Raw genomic sequence first — 13,386 nt, 5'->3', positions numbered from 1 at the left:
GCTGCCCCACCCACAACCCGTCACCGCTGCCGATCCGCCACCACCCAAGGCCCTCCCTCTACAGCCGGAGGTCATTGGAGACCCCACTCCCGGCAACCCGAACCCTGAAGCCCCCTACCATGAACCGTAATCCCTACCGACGACGAGCCCCCTATTATAACAACTCTACCTAAATTAAGTGCTTTAAATATAAACAAGTGGTTAATCACTAAGTTAAAGAAGTAAAATGACCAATTTAACCCTAAGAAGCTCTTTTTGGAGTTTGAAATAAAACTTGGAATTTTATATGCAAACTTAAAATTCTGTCCAAATAAGAGTTGTAAAACTTTTAATTTCAAACAACTTTTGTTAAGGCACTTTGACTAATTCGGAGTGGGAAGAAGTCAAAAACAGCAATCAAAACCGGAGTACTAAAGAACCCTATAAACCTCCTAAGTCCTGGAATTCAAGTTTTCCTCCAACTTTGCAAGCCTTTATCTCACGATTTCTTATCTAAACTCAAGTCAGGCTATTAATAAAAATTGTAGTCCCTCGAGTGTGTTCCAACTTTGTTACTCTAACCTAGGTCCAAATCGGGCCAGAACTTGTTCAAAATCTTGGTCACAGTGAGGTAAAACAGTCAACTCACCCCCCGAGCCCCACAACGCTAAGTCTGAAAAATTGCGCAGAGTGCACCTCTTGGCGAGGGCGTTCCTCCAAATTTCTGAACTAAACTCAAGAAATACCCTAAATAAAAGTTGAAGTACTCAGTTTGGAGAGCAACTCCTTCAATAACACTTTGGTCTAATTCAACTTGGAAGCTGCCCTAAAATTGACTCAAACATAGCTAAGTTTCTGAAATTCCACCTCTCCGGCAAAAAGTGGCTAAGTCTGGATTTCCAGATTTTTAGCAAACTTTGGTACAAGATATCTCCAAATCCTTTCACAATCTAAACCAGCACCTTAAACCAAATTTGAACTACGTCTATAATTGAACAAGTTTGTTTAAAAGAGTTTTGGAAGTTGTGTTGCAAAATCTGGAGTTAGGATCTCCCAAAGCCGGTCGGGCTTGCTGCCCGAAGGGGGCCTCGATGCCCGCGCGCCCGAGCACGTTCGCCCGCGCGCCGCGCGCCGCATGGCCGCCGGCCACCGGCAACTCGCTGGCGCCCTATCACCGGCGTGACAATGACAGGACGAGGGCCACAGCGTCCAACCCATGCCTGCGACAGGACAGGGCGAACACCGGGCTGGCCAACCGCCGGCCACGCGCGTGTCCTTTTCCCCCTGCCGCGGCTCTGCTCCGCCAACTGCGCTCCGCCCGTCCGCCGGAGAAGCCACCACACCGACAACGTCCCACGCCTCCGCCCACTCGCCCAACCCCCACGATAGCCCTCCGCTTCGCCCGCCCGACAGACCGAAAGCCTCAGACATGCATCGCCCAAGGCCAATCACCGCCGGAGACCACCCGGAGCTCCGCCTCCTCTTCCCAATGGCGCCGCTGGCCAATGGCCACCTTGCCCACGCACCCGTCACTCCCGGCCTTATCCTTCCTCCACCGGAGCCCCGCCTCGACCCTCCGCTCCACCGCTGCCCTATAAAAAGGTCCCCCTCACCGGCAACGGCACCCCTTTGCCACCGCCCACAATCGCGCTACCGCTTCCTCCTCTACGCCACCGCTAAGCTTCCGTGGAGCTCACCCCTCCGCGCCACCCCGCACTCCGGCGACTTCACCGCCCGCTTCGCCACCCCTCCGCGCACGTCTCCGAGCAGCTCGTGGCCTCCCCGATGCTGCCGGTGCGCCGGAACGCCACCTGCACCGCCGCCAGCCAAGCTCTATCACCGCCACCGCGTTCCGATCCTCGCCGGCCATCTCCGTCGCCCCAACCCCACCAAACCGAGCTCAGGTGAGCCCCTGCACCCCTCCAGCCACTTGTTGCCCCATCCTCGCCGGCGAACCGCCGAGGATTTCCTCGCCGCTGTCGCGCGCCCCCCGGGGACTACATTGCATCGTCCCCGTTCTTTACAGGGGCCTAGGCGCAAAACTCAGGGACCCCTGCGTAGTTAAACCTTAAACCTAGGGGCTAGCTTGCAAGTTTGCCACTGCTTTTCTTTTAAATAATAGGCAGAAATATGGTAGAACTTTGTAAATGCCCAGTAAATCGTAGAAAAATCATAAAAATACCAAACCACTTTTGTTAGGATCCTTGCTCTATCTAGTTCCTAAGAAAAATAAGTTTTCTCATGTTACTGTTGTAAATAATATCCTATGCTTTTAATCATGTTGTAGGCCTTTTAAATCCTAATAAATAGAAGAAAAGTGGGAAAAATGTGGAACCAACTCTGTGATGCTTGTTTCTATGTGTAGAAGCTCAGAAAAAATGGTTAGGGCTCTGGTCTAGCACTTTAAGTCACTGTTTTGACTTTAAATTTGGAATCTAAATATAAATCTTCCTTTTTGCATAAGTTTGGATCCAGAGCTCAGAAAAAGGTGAAACTAGTTGGGTTAATTTTGTTTTGCTGTGAAGTTTGCAGGAAAAATATAAATTGTTGTGCAAATTAGAAAGAAAAACACCTTCCTTGCTAAGCATGTATAATTAAAATAAGAAATAGAGTAAATAGTAACCTTCTCCAAAAATTATGAAAAATTCACCAAAGCTCCTGTAACATACCCTTAACATACTGGTTAAGTTTCACCCTCTGTTGCACAGTAACTTTGAAGATAGAAAAAGTTAAGCTCAGTTTACCTTTAATAATAAAATGCATGTAACTTCTTTTTCAGTCGTCCTTTGGCCCCCAAACTTTTACAGTAACCTAGTGATGGCTTAAGTGAGATGCTGTAATTTTATCAATGCCTTTAACTACTATTTGGATATGAAGTCATTTTGGTTAATTAATCAACCTAAAGGAATAAAAGGAAAGCACAAATTCTAATACGATAAATAAGTGGACACTGAAAGAGGTACATAAAAATATTCAGAAGTAAGTAATTATTCTAATGAACCCAAACCACCCAACATGACCTTTCACAATCTTTATGCAACTCTAAATGTAAGAAAACTATATATGTACACAATTGCCATTCAACGCGAACTCAAGTTAAAACGACCACTTCCGTTTGAAGTTAAAAGAAAGTAAACCTTGCCAAAGTGTTTGTGGCTGTTGTGACTCTTGTCTTAAGCCATGCCTTGTGTCGTTGAATAAACGCGCGAGTCCAACTAAATGTTTGCATGTGCATGTCGTATAGAAGCAAACCTCGCCGACGGAACCTATGAGCTCCACCTGGCACCGGAGGAAGACCCCGCTGCGGAGCTTCACCACTTGGAAGGCGAGCCTGAACCGGAGCAAGATCCCGAGGACCCACTAACTTTTCCTGAAGGTAAGCCCCGGAGCATAAATCCCTATCTTTGAATACTTGCAATATTATTGATTACTTTGACTGTGCATTTACGTATCTAGGAGTTGTAATGAAACCTTAGATGCATGAACTTAGTACCTTGTTTGAATACTAGTTGCTAAAGTCGAGTAGTTGCAATGCTTAATAGGTTCCGGTAAAAGTCGAGTGATTTCCTATCACTCGCGAGTTATAGGAGTTGAATGTTTTATTTATGTTGCAACTATAAGGACGACGGACGGGGTCGGGCTTATGTTTGATACTTGGTGGTTTTCCCCGTCTGTCTAAAGGAAATTGATCTAAGGTCAAAACGTGTCGGCGTTCGTGATCAAGTGTTTGAAAGTACTAATCTCATACCTAGTATGGGATGGGAAGCCTAGTACCTGATTGAACTGGGGCGTGGCATACTCCCCCGGCTGTCCTTGGAACGTCGTTCCCATGGTGCATCATGTGAGTGCAAGTGCGGTCATAGTACGGTAGAGGCCGGGATTATGGAGCATTGCACACCAAAGGCAGTTGGCCCTGACACGTGCCTAAGGGATCGATGGGGACGGCTGACAAATGAAGCGACCCTTCGTGGTGCGCGGATGTCGTGAGATTAGGTTCACCATGCATGGTTAATAAATTCGAATCGATTCATCTGCCTCTCACAGTTTGGGACTACTTGATCGCTATTCTACACTGAGTAACGATGAAATATGATTACGAGTTTAAGTTGATGCTTGTTATCTAATTGCTTGGAAATCATGCTTGTTCAATATAAGTTGCTAATCTAGACTGGTTAAAGAACGTCGAACTTGAGCTAAAATATTGAAAGTAAGGACCGATTGTAGACGCTTGTGGCAAAGAAATCCCAGAGCCAGAAAGCCTTGCATGTCTAGGTCTTGGTAAAGCTTTTCACTCGACGGGTTAGTCTTGCTGAGTATTAGTTGCTCAGCCTTGTTGTGGCTTAATCTTTTCAGGTGATGTCAATAGTTTGGTTGCTGGTACCACTTAGCCTACCCAGCTCCCTCCGGGCTAGACAGTCGAGTGGGATCCCTCCTCGGACGGTGAGGGAAGGTATTTTTGATGTCATGATCGGCTCCATCGTGATGTCATGTATCGACGTTTAGCTTCCGCTTGTTTTATCCGACTTTTCGAACCTTGCAACTTGTTTGAATTTTTAGAAACTCTGATGTAATAATTTGTGAGACTAAGTTAGTGTGATGGAATGTTGTAATCTCTGTGCTACTCACCTTCGTGTGAGCGATGCTTCTCGATCCTGTTTAGGTGGTTCATCGGATGAAATCCGACGGTCGACCAGGTTGACTTGCTTAAAGTGCATAATCGCGTGTCAGGCGACTTCAATGCAGTTTAGTCAGGTTAATTTGGGCGGTTCCGCCACAGCTATCCCCGAACCCTAACCGTACCTCCTCTCCTTTGCTTGCCCCCGCGCCACCTTCCTCCTCTGGCTCCGACGGCTCCCGCCACCACCACCCTCCGCCGTCCTTACCCGGCTCCGCCGAGGAGCTCATTGCATAGGGAGAGGAGGAAGGAGGAAGGGGGCGAGGCTTCTCCCGTGCGGCGGCCGGGTCGCGCCACGGGGACCCGACGCCCGCGATGCGCCCCCTCCCTCGTCGTCGTTGGGCGCCGCGTCTTCACCACCCGCACCGCCGGCCACATCCACCTCCGCTGCCGGGGGGCCGCTACGTTGCTCCCAAGCGGCGAGGGGGGGGGGGGGGAGGGGGGCCTGGCTGAACGCCGCGCCGAGGCCGCTGCAGGCGCCGCTGCCCTCTAGCAGCCGTCGCCTGCCAGCGTGAAGGTCGAGGGATTAGCTTGAGGATAAGATGAGAGGAAGGAGGGTAGTATGGTAATGAGTAGCATTTAGCTAGTAGATCAAGCACCCCTGGCTAAAGTTTAGATGAATGGATCTAAATAGGACCATACTCCCTATGTTCTAAATTGTAGGTTGTGGTGACTTTTCTAGGTTCATAGGTGTTTGTATGTATCTAGATACACACTATAGTTAGGTGCATAGAAACTAAAAAAGCCAAAATGACCTACAATTTGAAATGGAGGGAGTATTTCCTAAAATAAATGCTTAGCATGTCCAAGTCCAATCAGCCTAACTATTCGTACGATGCCTCTCCCTTCCTTCCACCATAGACTAGTTTGCAACTGTTAACTAAAGATATTAAGATTTGGACAAAAGCTTTCTGACATAGTAAGGACTTATACAATGTACCAAGACAACGTTCAAGACTTGAACATACTCGACTTTGAAAGACAGAAGGGCCACCATGGCACCGATGTTTTTGCAACATCAAAAGAGGGCAACACATCCAGACATTGAGGGATTCCCTACTATACTGATATCCTCCTACACTGTCAATAGCTTAGAGATGGATTCAGAAGGCCTTTGTTTCTAAGAGGTTTGATATTTTGCTCTGCTGAACTAGTCGAAATTTAGGCCAACCAAGTTGAACCACGAGAATAGTTGGCAGAGCAAATGAGGTATTAGCTTTTAACTGCCCATGCCATTTGCCGGCAGCCATGCCATGCCCAATTGCCCATGCCTTCAACATGTTGACATGTCACTGTAATTTCGGATTAATAAGAACATAGCCAGCAGCTCTTCATCAGTGCCATAACAAACTACAACCAGTCATACAATCAGTCAGATTACAAATGTCATAGGTAGCTGTAAATCTCAGAATATTTAGAATTTTAAATCATGATGTTGCAGCGTCACAAAAATGATAAAATAGAGCAAGCAGAAAGAACCAGATCCACATATTGACAGGATAAAACGGAAAGCAAAAATGTTAACTGTTTACATCATCGCTGAGAAAAAAAATATAATTACATAACAAATAATGAAGGCAAGCTGGTAAAAAAAGTGTCAAGGTGTTGACACCAAAACTTGGTGCAGTAACCAACGTCCGCCCTATAAATATAAAGGGACGTGGCCATTGTAAAGAATAATCACACGATCAATATACAACACATCTATCTTTTATTTACCTTTTCGGCTTCACGCCATTGCATTAGGAGTAGGAGTAATGTAGCTTCTCGACGAGTTCCTTCTAGCAAGCTGGGCTGCATCGACCTCGATCTCCGGCGAGCTGCAAGTTCCGTCACCAGGTGTTCTAGGCTTTAACCACCGGGCGTATCGCTGTGGTTTCGTCTAGTTTCATCTACCAGTTATCGAGTATCTTGGATCTTTGACTTACGGCGCATCGCTTCTGTCTCGATCTACGGTATTCACCAGTTATCCCGCCTTGATTAAGCTTGCATCGGCTGATATTTATCTGTTCTATCGTCTTGCCGTTTACGACATATTAATTATTATTAATTCTGTCGGAATAGACGATAGATCTATTTTTAATAGCCTGTTGCATCTTGATCTTGGCCATCCTTCGAGTGTTGTTGGGAGTAAGTTCCGTTGTGATTGGATCATCGGCTAGCGGGGTTCAGATTAATGTCCTGCTAAATATTTCTAGACTGCAACTACCGGGCGCATCGCTGTGGTTTCACCTAAAGATATTGGTGGTGATGTTAGTTTAGATCTCATCGGCTTGTGGCTCTAGCTATGGCGGGGCAACAACTCAACAACATCCTGTTTTCTATCGGCCGTCTGGCCGATATTTATTGTAAATTATATTAAATCGGCTGGATGGCTGATGAATCACTCACATTCATCAAGGTACTGGAATCGGCTTCACAGCCGATATATTTGTCATGATTTATTTTGTTGCACCATTATCGCTACTGTGCCAAGATTATATCGGCCTGATCGGCCGGTTGCCTCGGACTTCACAATAACTATCATCTCCTTATCATCTCCTTGTCAGTTGAATGGTCAAACTGACTGGCACGCCCGCGCACACCACGCACGCCGATTTGGATTCTGCACTGGAGTTAAGCAGATCTCCCAGGTCCTCATGTGCTGATGCAGGGTCCACCACCGCCAGGATTTTGCGTCAACACATTTTGGCACGCCCAGTGGGACACGGTTATAAGGCTCACATTTTTATTCAATAAAAAAGCATCTTTAGCAGCTGTATCAAGTTCATCGGCATTGGCGTGTTGGAGTTAATTCAAATCAATATAATATTCCAACCAGAAGAGCCGATGGTACAGAGAGATGATCTTAATTTTAATCGGCTGCACATTGTATAGATAAATTTGATGCTAGATTAATTACGGAGGAAACCGATACAACATCGACACCATCATTCCTTACTGATGTTATATATCGGCCAGTTTAGAGGAAACAAGTATCGGCTGGGCACATAATAGCTGATGAAGTTTTGTTTTTTTTTATCAGCCAAAGGAAACAAAGCATCGGCCGATGGAATATAATCGGCAAGCATAGTGGCCGATGGAATTATTTTTTAGCCAATGGAACTTTTTTTTCAGCCGATAGAAGTATTTTTCAGCTGATGCAACATTTTTTTTAGCCGATTGGAAAAGCTCTAGCGGGTGGCCAAGAGAGAAATAAAAAAGTGCATCGGCAGCTGTATCGGCTGATTGGAAGAATTAAAAGGGATCGGCCGATTGGAAATTGCATCGGCTGATGGAAAATGGGATCGGCCGATTGGAGTTGTATCAGCTGATTAAGAAAAAAAACAACGGCCGATCGTAGAGAAAGACATCGGCCGATTAGCATCAGTCAGTTGGAATTAGAAAAAAAACAGAGAGAGGCATCGGCCGATTAGCGTCAGCCTGTTGGAATTAAAAGAAAAAAAAACAGAGAGAGGCATCGGCCGATTAGCGTCAGCCAGTTGGAATTGAAAGAAAAAAAAAAGCGTGGCATCGGCCGATGGAAAATTAGTTCAGCCGATTGGGAAAAGAACAGATAAAAAAAAAGGAGGAGGCAGTCGGCCGATGGGCAAAGGAACGAGTGAAAGCAGTGGGCCGATGGAAAAAAAAAAAAGGGAGAGCAGCCGATAGGAGAAGCTCCGGCCGATGGACAGAGAGAGAAGCCAGCCGATGGAAGTCTCGCCGATGGGCAACAAATAAATTAAAAAAACAGAGAAGAAGACCGGCCGATAGAAACTTCAGCCGATGGGCAAAGGGATATATGAAAGAAGAAATAAAAAAGTTACGTCGGCGATTGAAAATTGCATCAGCCGATAATACTATTTCATATATTTCAGCCGTAGTTTTTGTCTCAGCCGATGGCGTTGCTTGCTATATTTTGGCCGATGGAGTAAGAGGATCAGTAACAATATTTTTTTTTAAGAGAAAGCAAGTATCGGCAAGGATAGTAGCCGATGGATTTGTATTTCAGCCAATGGGGTTTTTGTTTCAGCCGATAGTACTACTGGCTGATGGCAAGTCCGATGAAATAAAAATTGCATCGACTGATTGAAATAAAAAAAATAGTATCGGCCGATTGACTGCTTGGCAAATAAAGAAAATTGCATCGGCTGATTGGTTCAAGAAAAATAGTATCGGCTGCTTATAGAATTTATTGGATATTAATTTTGAAGCATGAAATATTCATACTTCGAAACTGGGGGGCTGTGTTGACAACAAAAGCTTGCTGGTTACTGCACCAAGTTTTGGTGTCAACAGACTGATCTGTTGTTTCTACTGCCGGCAATGCCGATGGTATCCTTTATATTTGAAGAGGAGTCGACGTGGCTTTGAATATTGCAATCAGACGTCATTAGCTCTGAAGACAAGTATCAGACTTCTATAATTAGTTTCGGAACATGAAGCATTCATACTCCGAAACTGGGGGGGCCTGTGTTGACACCGGATTTTGACCAATCCTATAAATTCGGAGTACAAGATAATTGGAGTCACATACAACAATAAGAAGCTAGCATGCGTGCATATGGGCACGGAGTCCAAATCGGCTTCATTGGATTAATCGGCAAGGAGAGGCAAGGATGATACAAAGGAAAGGCCAGCACGTATGGATAAAAATGATTAGAATATACAACATGGATTCTGGTGCACTTTGCATGCCAAGCGTGGGAGGCTTCCAGAATAATTATGCATGCGGCCGATCTGTGCATGTACGGGAGGTTGTTTTATAGAATAAAATATTTTAGAGATAGAGTTGGGTTAGTTAGAGATAGAGTTTTTTATTAGAAAAGATTGTGTACGTGACTTGCCTTGTGCGTGGCTAGATGCCAACGTCCGCCCTATAAATATAAAGGGACGTGGCCATTGTAAAGAATAATCACACGACCAATATACAACACATCTATCTTTTATTTACCTTTTCGGCTTCACGCCATTGCATTAGGAGTAGGAGTAATGTAGCTTCTCGACGAGTTCCTTCTAGCAAGTTGGGCTGCATCGACCTCGATCTCCGGCGAGCTGCAAGTTCCGTCACCAGGTGTTCTAGGCTTTAACCACCGGGCGTATCGCTGTGGTTTCGTCTAGTTTCATCTACCAGTTATCGAGTATCTTGGATCTTTGACTTACGGCGCATCGCTTCTGTCTCGATCTACGGTATTCACCAGTTATCCCGCCTTGATTAAGCTTGCATCGGCTGATATTTATCTGTTCTATCGTCTTGCCGTTTACGACATATTAATTATTATTAATTCTGTCGGAATAGACGATAGATCTATTTTTAATAGCCTGTTGCATCTTGATCTTGGCCATCCTTCGAGTGTTGTTGGGAGTAAGTTCCGTTGTGATTGGATCATCGGCTAGCGGGGTTCAGATTAATGTCCTGCTAAATATTTCTAGACTGCAACTACCGGGCGCATCGCTGTGGTTTCACCTAAAGATATTGGTGGTGATGTTAGTTTAGATCTCATCGGCTTGTGGCTCTAGCTATGGCGGGGCAACAACTCAACAACATCCTGTTTTCTATCGGCCGTCTGGCCGATATTTATTGTAAATTATATTAAATCGGCTGGATGGCTGATGAATCACTCACATTCATCAAGGTACTGGAATCGGCTTCACAGCCGATATATTTGTCATGATTTATTTTGTTGCACCATTATCGCTACTGTGCCAAGATTATATCGGCCTGATCGGCCGGTTGCCTCGGACTTCACAATAACTATCATCTCCTTATCATCTCCTTGTCAGTTGAATGGTCAAACTGACTGGCACGCCCGCGCACACCACGCACGCCGATTTGGATTCTGCACTGGAGTTAAGCAGATCTCCCAGGTCCTCATGTGCTGATGCAGGGTCCACCACCGCCAGGATTTTGCGTCAACACAAGGCACACAATTTTTGCCATCACTTGTAAGGATCCAAATGGTAATTGTAGATAATTCTAAGACAGAACACTGAACAAGTTTACTTGGTAGTGGTGTTAGCCAAAGTTCCCAATTAGTGGCATCTCTCTAAGCTGGCCCTCTTTTTGGTGACCTTTAACAATGATTCTGTTCAGTGTATGCCTATATTAGAATATACTTAGAAGAAATACAAAAACACTATCACCAAAATGGGTTACTCAACCCTGTAAAAATTTGTGGTGCGTTCAAGTACAACCGTCTGGCACCATGAGCGTCAGCTCTCATTGTATGTATATAAGATGAGACTTAAAGTTCATTAGGAAAAAGGAATCAATTGCCTAAAGCTTTCTCCACAACATCTAATGAGCAGCACTGCAGCAGGATGTTTACAAACTTGCCATGCATCGCACTCAAAACTCTGCTTGCATAGATAATGCAAATTGCACCATATTGTTCTCAAGAGAAATATTGAAGTTCAAGTTTCCATGGTTCACCAGTCTTGTTTCAAATAAGATTATCCTTCTAACATTTTTACCTTCTGCCATGGAAGACAACTATGATGCCTGTGAAATAGATAGTGTTCTGTAGCCTCTTGTGTATGTTACCAATGGTCTTTACAGGAGCATTCACCATTTACAAAGTGATGGTAGCGGTTAACATCTCTTATGATGATTTCACGCTGCACAATCTGTGAAATCAGCTTCATGACAACATGACAGTCCTCACAAACTCGAAGATTCTTTGTCACAAGTAGCTTTGTCCCAGGGGGTGTACTAATGAGTCCAAATGAAATGGCCAACCTTTCGCTGTGGCCCCTCACCATGTTCCTCTTTTCATCATCTTCCACATTATGGAAAACTGGCGTGGTGTCAGGCACATAGCCTGCTTGACTCATGAGACCTTCCAATCTCTCCAACTCTGCATATATTTCATCTGATCGAGGATGAGAAGCATCATCAACAAGAAACCCGTGAGATTTTCCTTTCAATTCGATCCAGCTACAAGCAATTATCTTCTTCAAGCCTCTATTGCTCATCAGCTTCCTCACCCTTGCAGCTTCTTCCCATTTCCCAGACTGAGCATATATATTTGATAGAAGAACATAATTACCAGCATCTTCAGGCTCCAGTTCCATCAATTTTTGCAGGGCTAATTCAGCTAGCTCAACATTTTTGTGGATCTTACAACCATTAAGCAGTGCACCCCATATCCCTGAATCTGGTTCCACCAACATCCTACTGATGAGATCAGAAGCTTCTTTGAATTTACCAGAGTGACCCAGAACATCTACAAGGCAAGTGTAATGCTGCACTGTTGGCTTGATGGAATACACACTCACCATCAGATCAAATAATTCTTTTGCTTCTTTTGCCATCCCTCCATTGTTACAAGCGGATAGAACCCCAACAAAAGTGATATTGTCAGGCATCACTTGAGCCTCACTCCTCATTTTGCTGAACAGTGCAAGCGCTTCATCAGCATGGCCATGCATCCCATATCCACATATCATGGAATTCCAAGAAACAAGATCTCTGTGCACGAGTTGCTCAAAGACAACACGTGCCACCCTGACCAAACCGCTCTTGGCATACATGTCCAGAAGGGAAGTTTTCAGCTTGTCCTGTAACCCAAATCCTCTCCTCCAACCATACCCATGAAGCTCCCTCCCTCTGGGCAGGGCTGCCGCATCAGCTGCAGCAGATATTGCGCTGACCAGAGTAGCAATAGTCGGCCCAATGCCTTCTGCCGCCATGTCACGGCACAGAGCAAGCGCCTCCACTGGCCGCCCGTTCTGCCCGCATGCCGCGATCATCGAGTTCCACACCACGGCATCCCTCACAGCGGTTCCGTCGAACACAGCCCGGGCCTCGTCCACGCACCCACACTTGGCGTACATGTCGACGAGCCCCGCGCGCACGAACACGTCCGCCGCCCACCGCGTGCGCGCCACGCGCTCGTGCACCTCCCGGCCGGCGGCCAGGTCCAGGAGCGCGGCGCACGCCTTGAGCACCGGCGGGTACGTGAAGTTGTCTGGCTCCACGCTGCCGTGGGCCAGCATCGCGCGGTACATCTCGATGGCCGCCTCGCGGGGCCCGTCCCGCGCGTAGGCGCGGATGAGCACGTTCCACAGGAACACGTTCCGCTGCTGGGGCATTCCGTCGAACAGGCGCCGCGCGTGGGACACATGGCCGCAGGAGGCGTAGAGGTCGACGAGCCTGGTGGCGAGGGCCGGGTTGAGGCCGAGGCCGGAAACGAGGAGCCTCGCGTGGAGCTGCCGGCCGGGCCGGACGGCTCTGGAGAGGACGCAGGATCGGAGGTTGGTGGCGTAGTGGTTGTACGAAGGAAATGGACACGGGGGAAGGAGGGAGGGGCTTGGTGCTGGAGGTGGGGATGGAGAGGGTGCGCCAATGGATGCGAGCCGGAGATGGGTGGTCGTGTGGAGGGAAGAGGCGGGGAGGAGGTGGCGGAGGCGGGCGGGAGACGGCGAGGTTGTTGATTTTGAGAAGGCGGAGGGCAGCATCGTCCGGCCGCGCCGACGGCGGTCGATGGTTCGTGGTTCCTCCACACCAAAGTACCCTGCAGTCCACTCGCATGCTGCCACTTCAATGACCAGAGCTGATTTTGTGCAGTGGATGGTAAAAAAACACACGTCTCTAAACCGCTGATTTGAATTTGGTCGAGATTTGATTAAATTTGCAAGAACTTTAACTGTGTTATTTTTAGAAAACAAACACCCATCCACAATGGGAAAGCTAAAGCCTAGCGACACCGTTTGGCGCTGACTTTATGCAGCTCTTTCACAGATTAAGAAGA

At 46.7% G+C, this 13,386-nt stretch overlaps 1 protein-coding gene across 1 annotated transcript; it reads right to left on the bottom strand.

The window, feature by feature from the left end:
- Positions 1-10,747: 10,747 nt before the first annotated feature.
- LOC117851460 (pentatricopeptide repeat-containing protein At4g21065) lies at positions 10,748-13,186 on the bottom strand. The gene has a single exon (XM_034733282.2). It carries the CDS (start codon positions 13,091-13,093, stop codon positions 11,174-11,176), a length of 1,920 nt encoding a protein of 639 aa, XP_034589173.1. The 5' UTR covers positions 13,094-13,186; the 3' UTR covers positions 10,748-11,173.
- Between the last annotated feature and the right edge of the window lie 200 nt (positions 13,187-13,386).

This window comes from Setaria viridis, chromosome 4 (genome assembly GCF_005286985.2).
Source record: "Setaria viridis chromosome 4, Setaria_viridis_v4.0, whole genome shotgun sequence".
Classification (NCBI taxonomy): Eukaryota; Viridiplantae; Streptophyta; class Magnoliopsida; order Poales; family Poaceae; genus Setaria; species Setaria viridis.
The sequence above is the reverse complement of the archived record's forward strand: the minus strand, read 5'-3'. Positions and strand labels throughout refer to the sequence as shown.

Coding starts and splice junctions, on each gene's coding strand:
- LOC117851460 (XM_034733282.2), bottom strand. CDS start 13,093: ATGCTGCCCTCCGCCTTCTCAAAATCAACAACCTCGCCGTCTCCCGCC.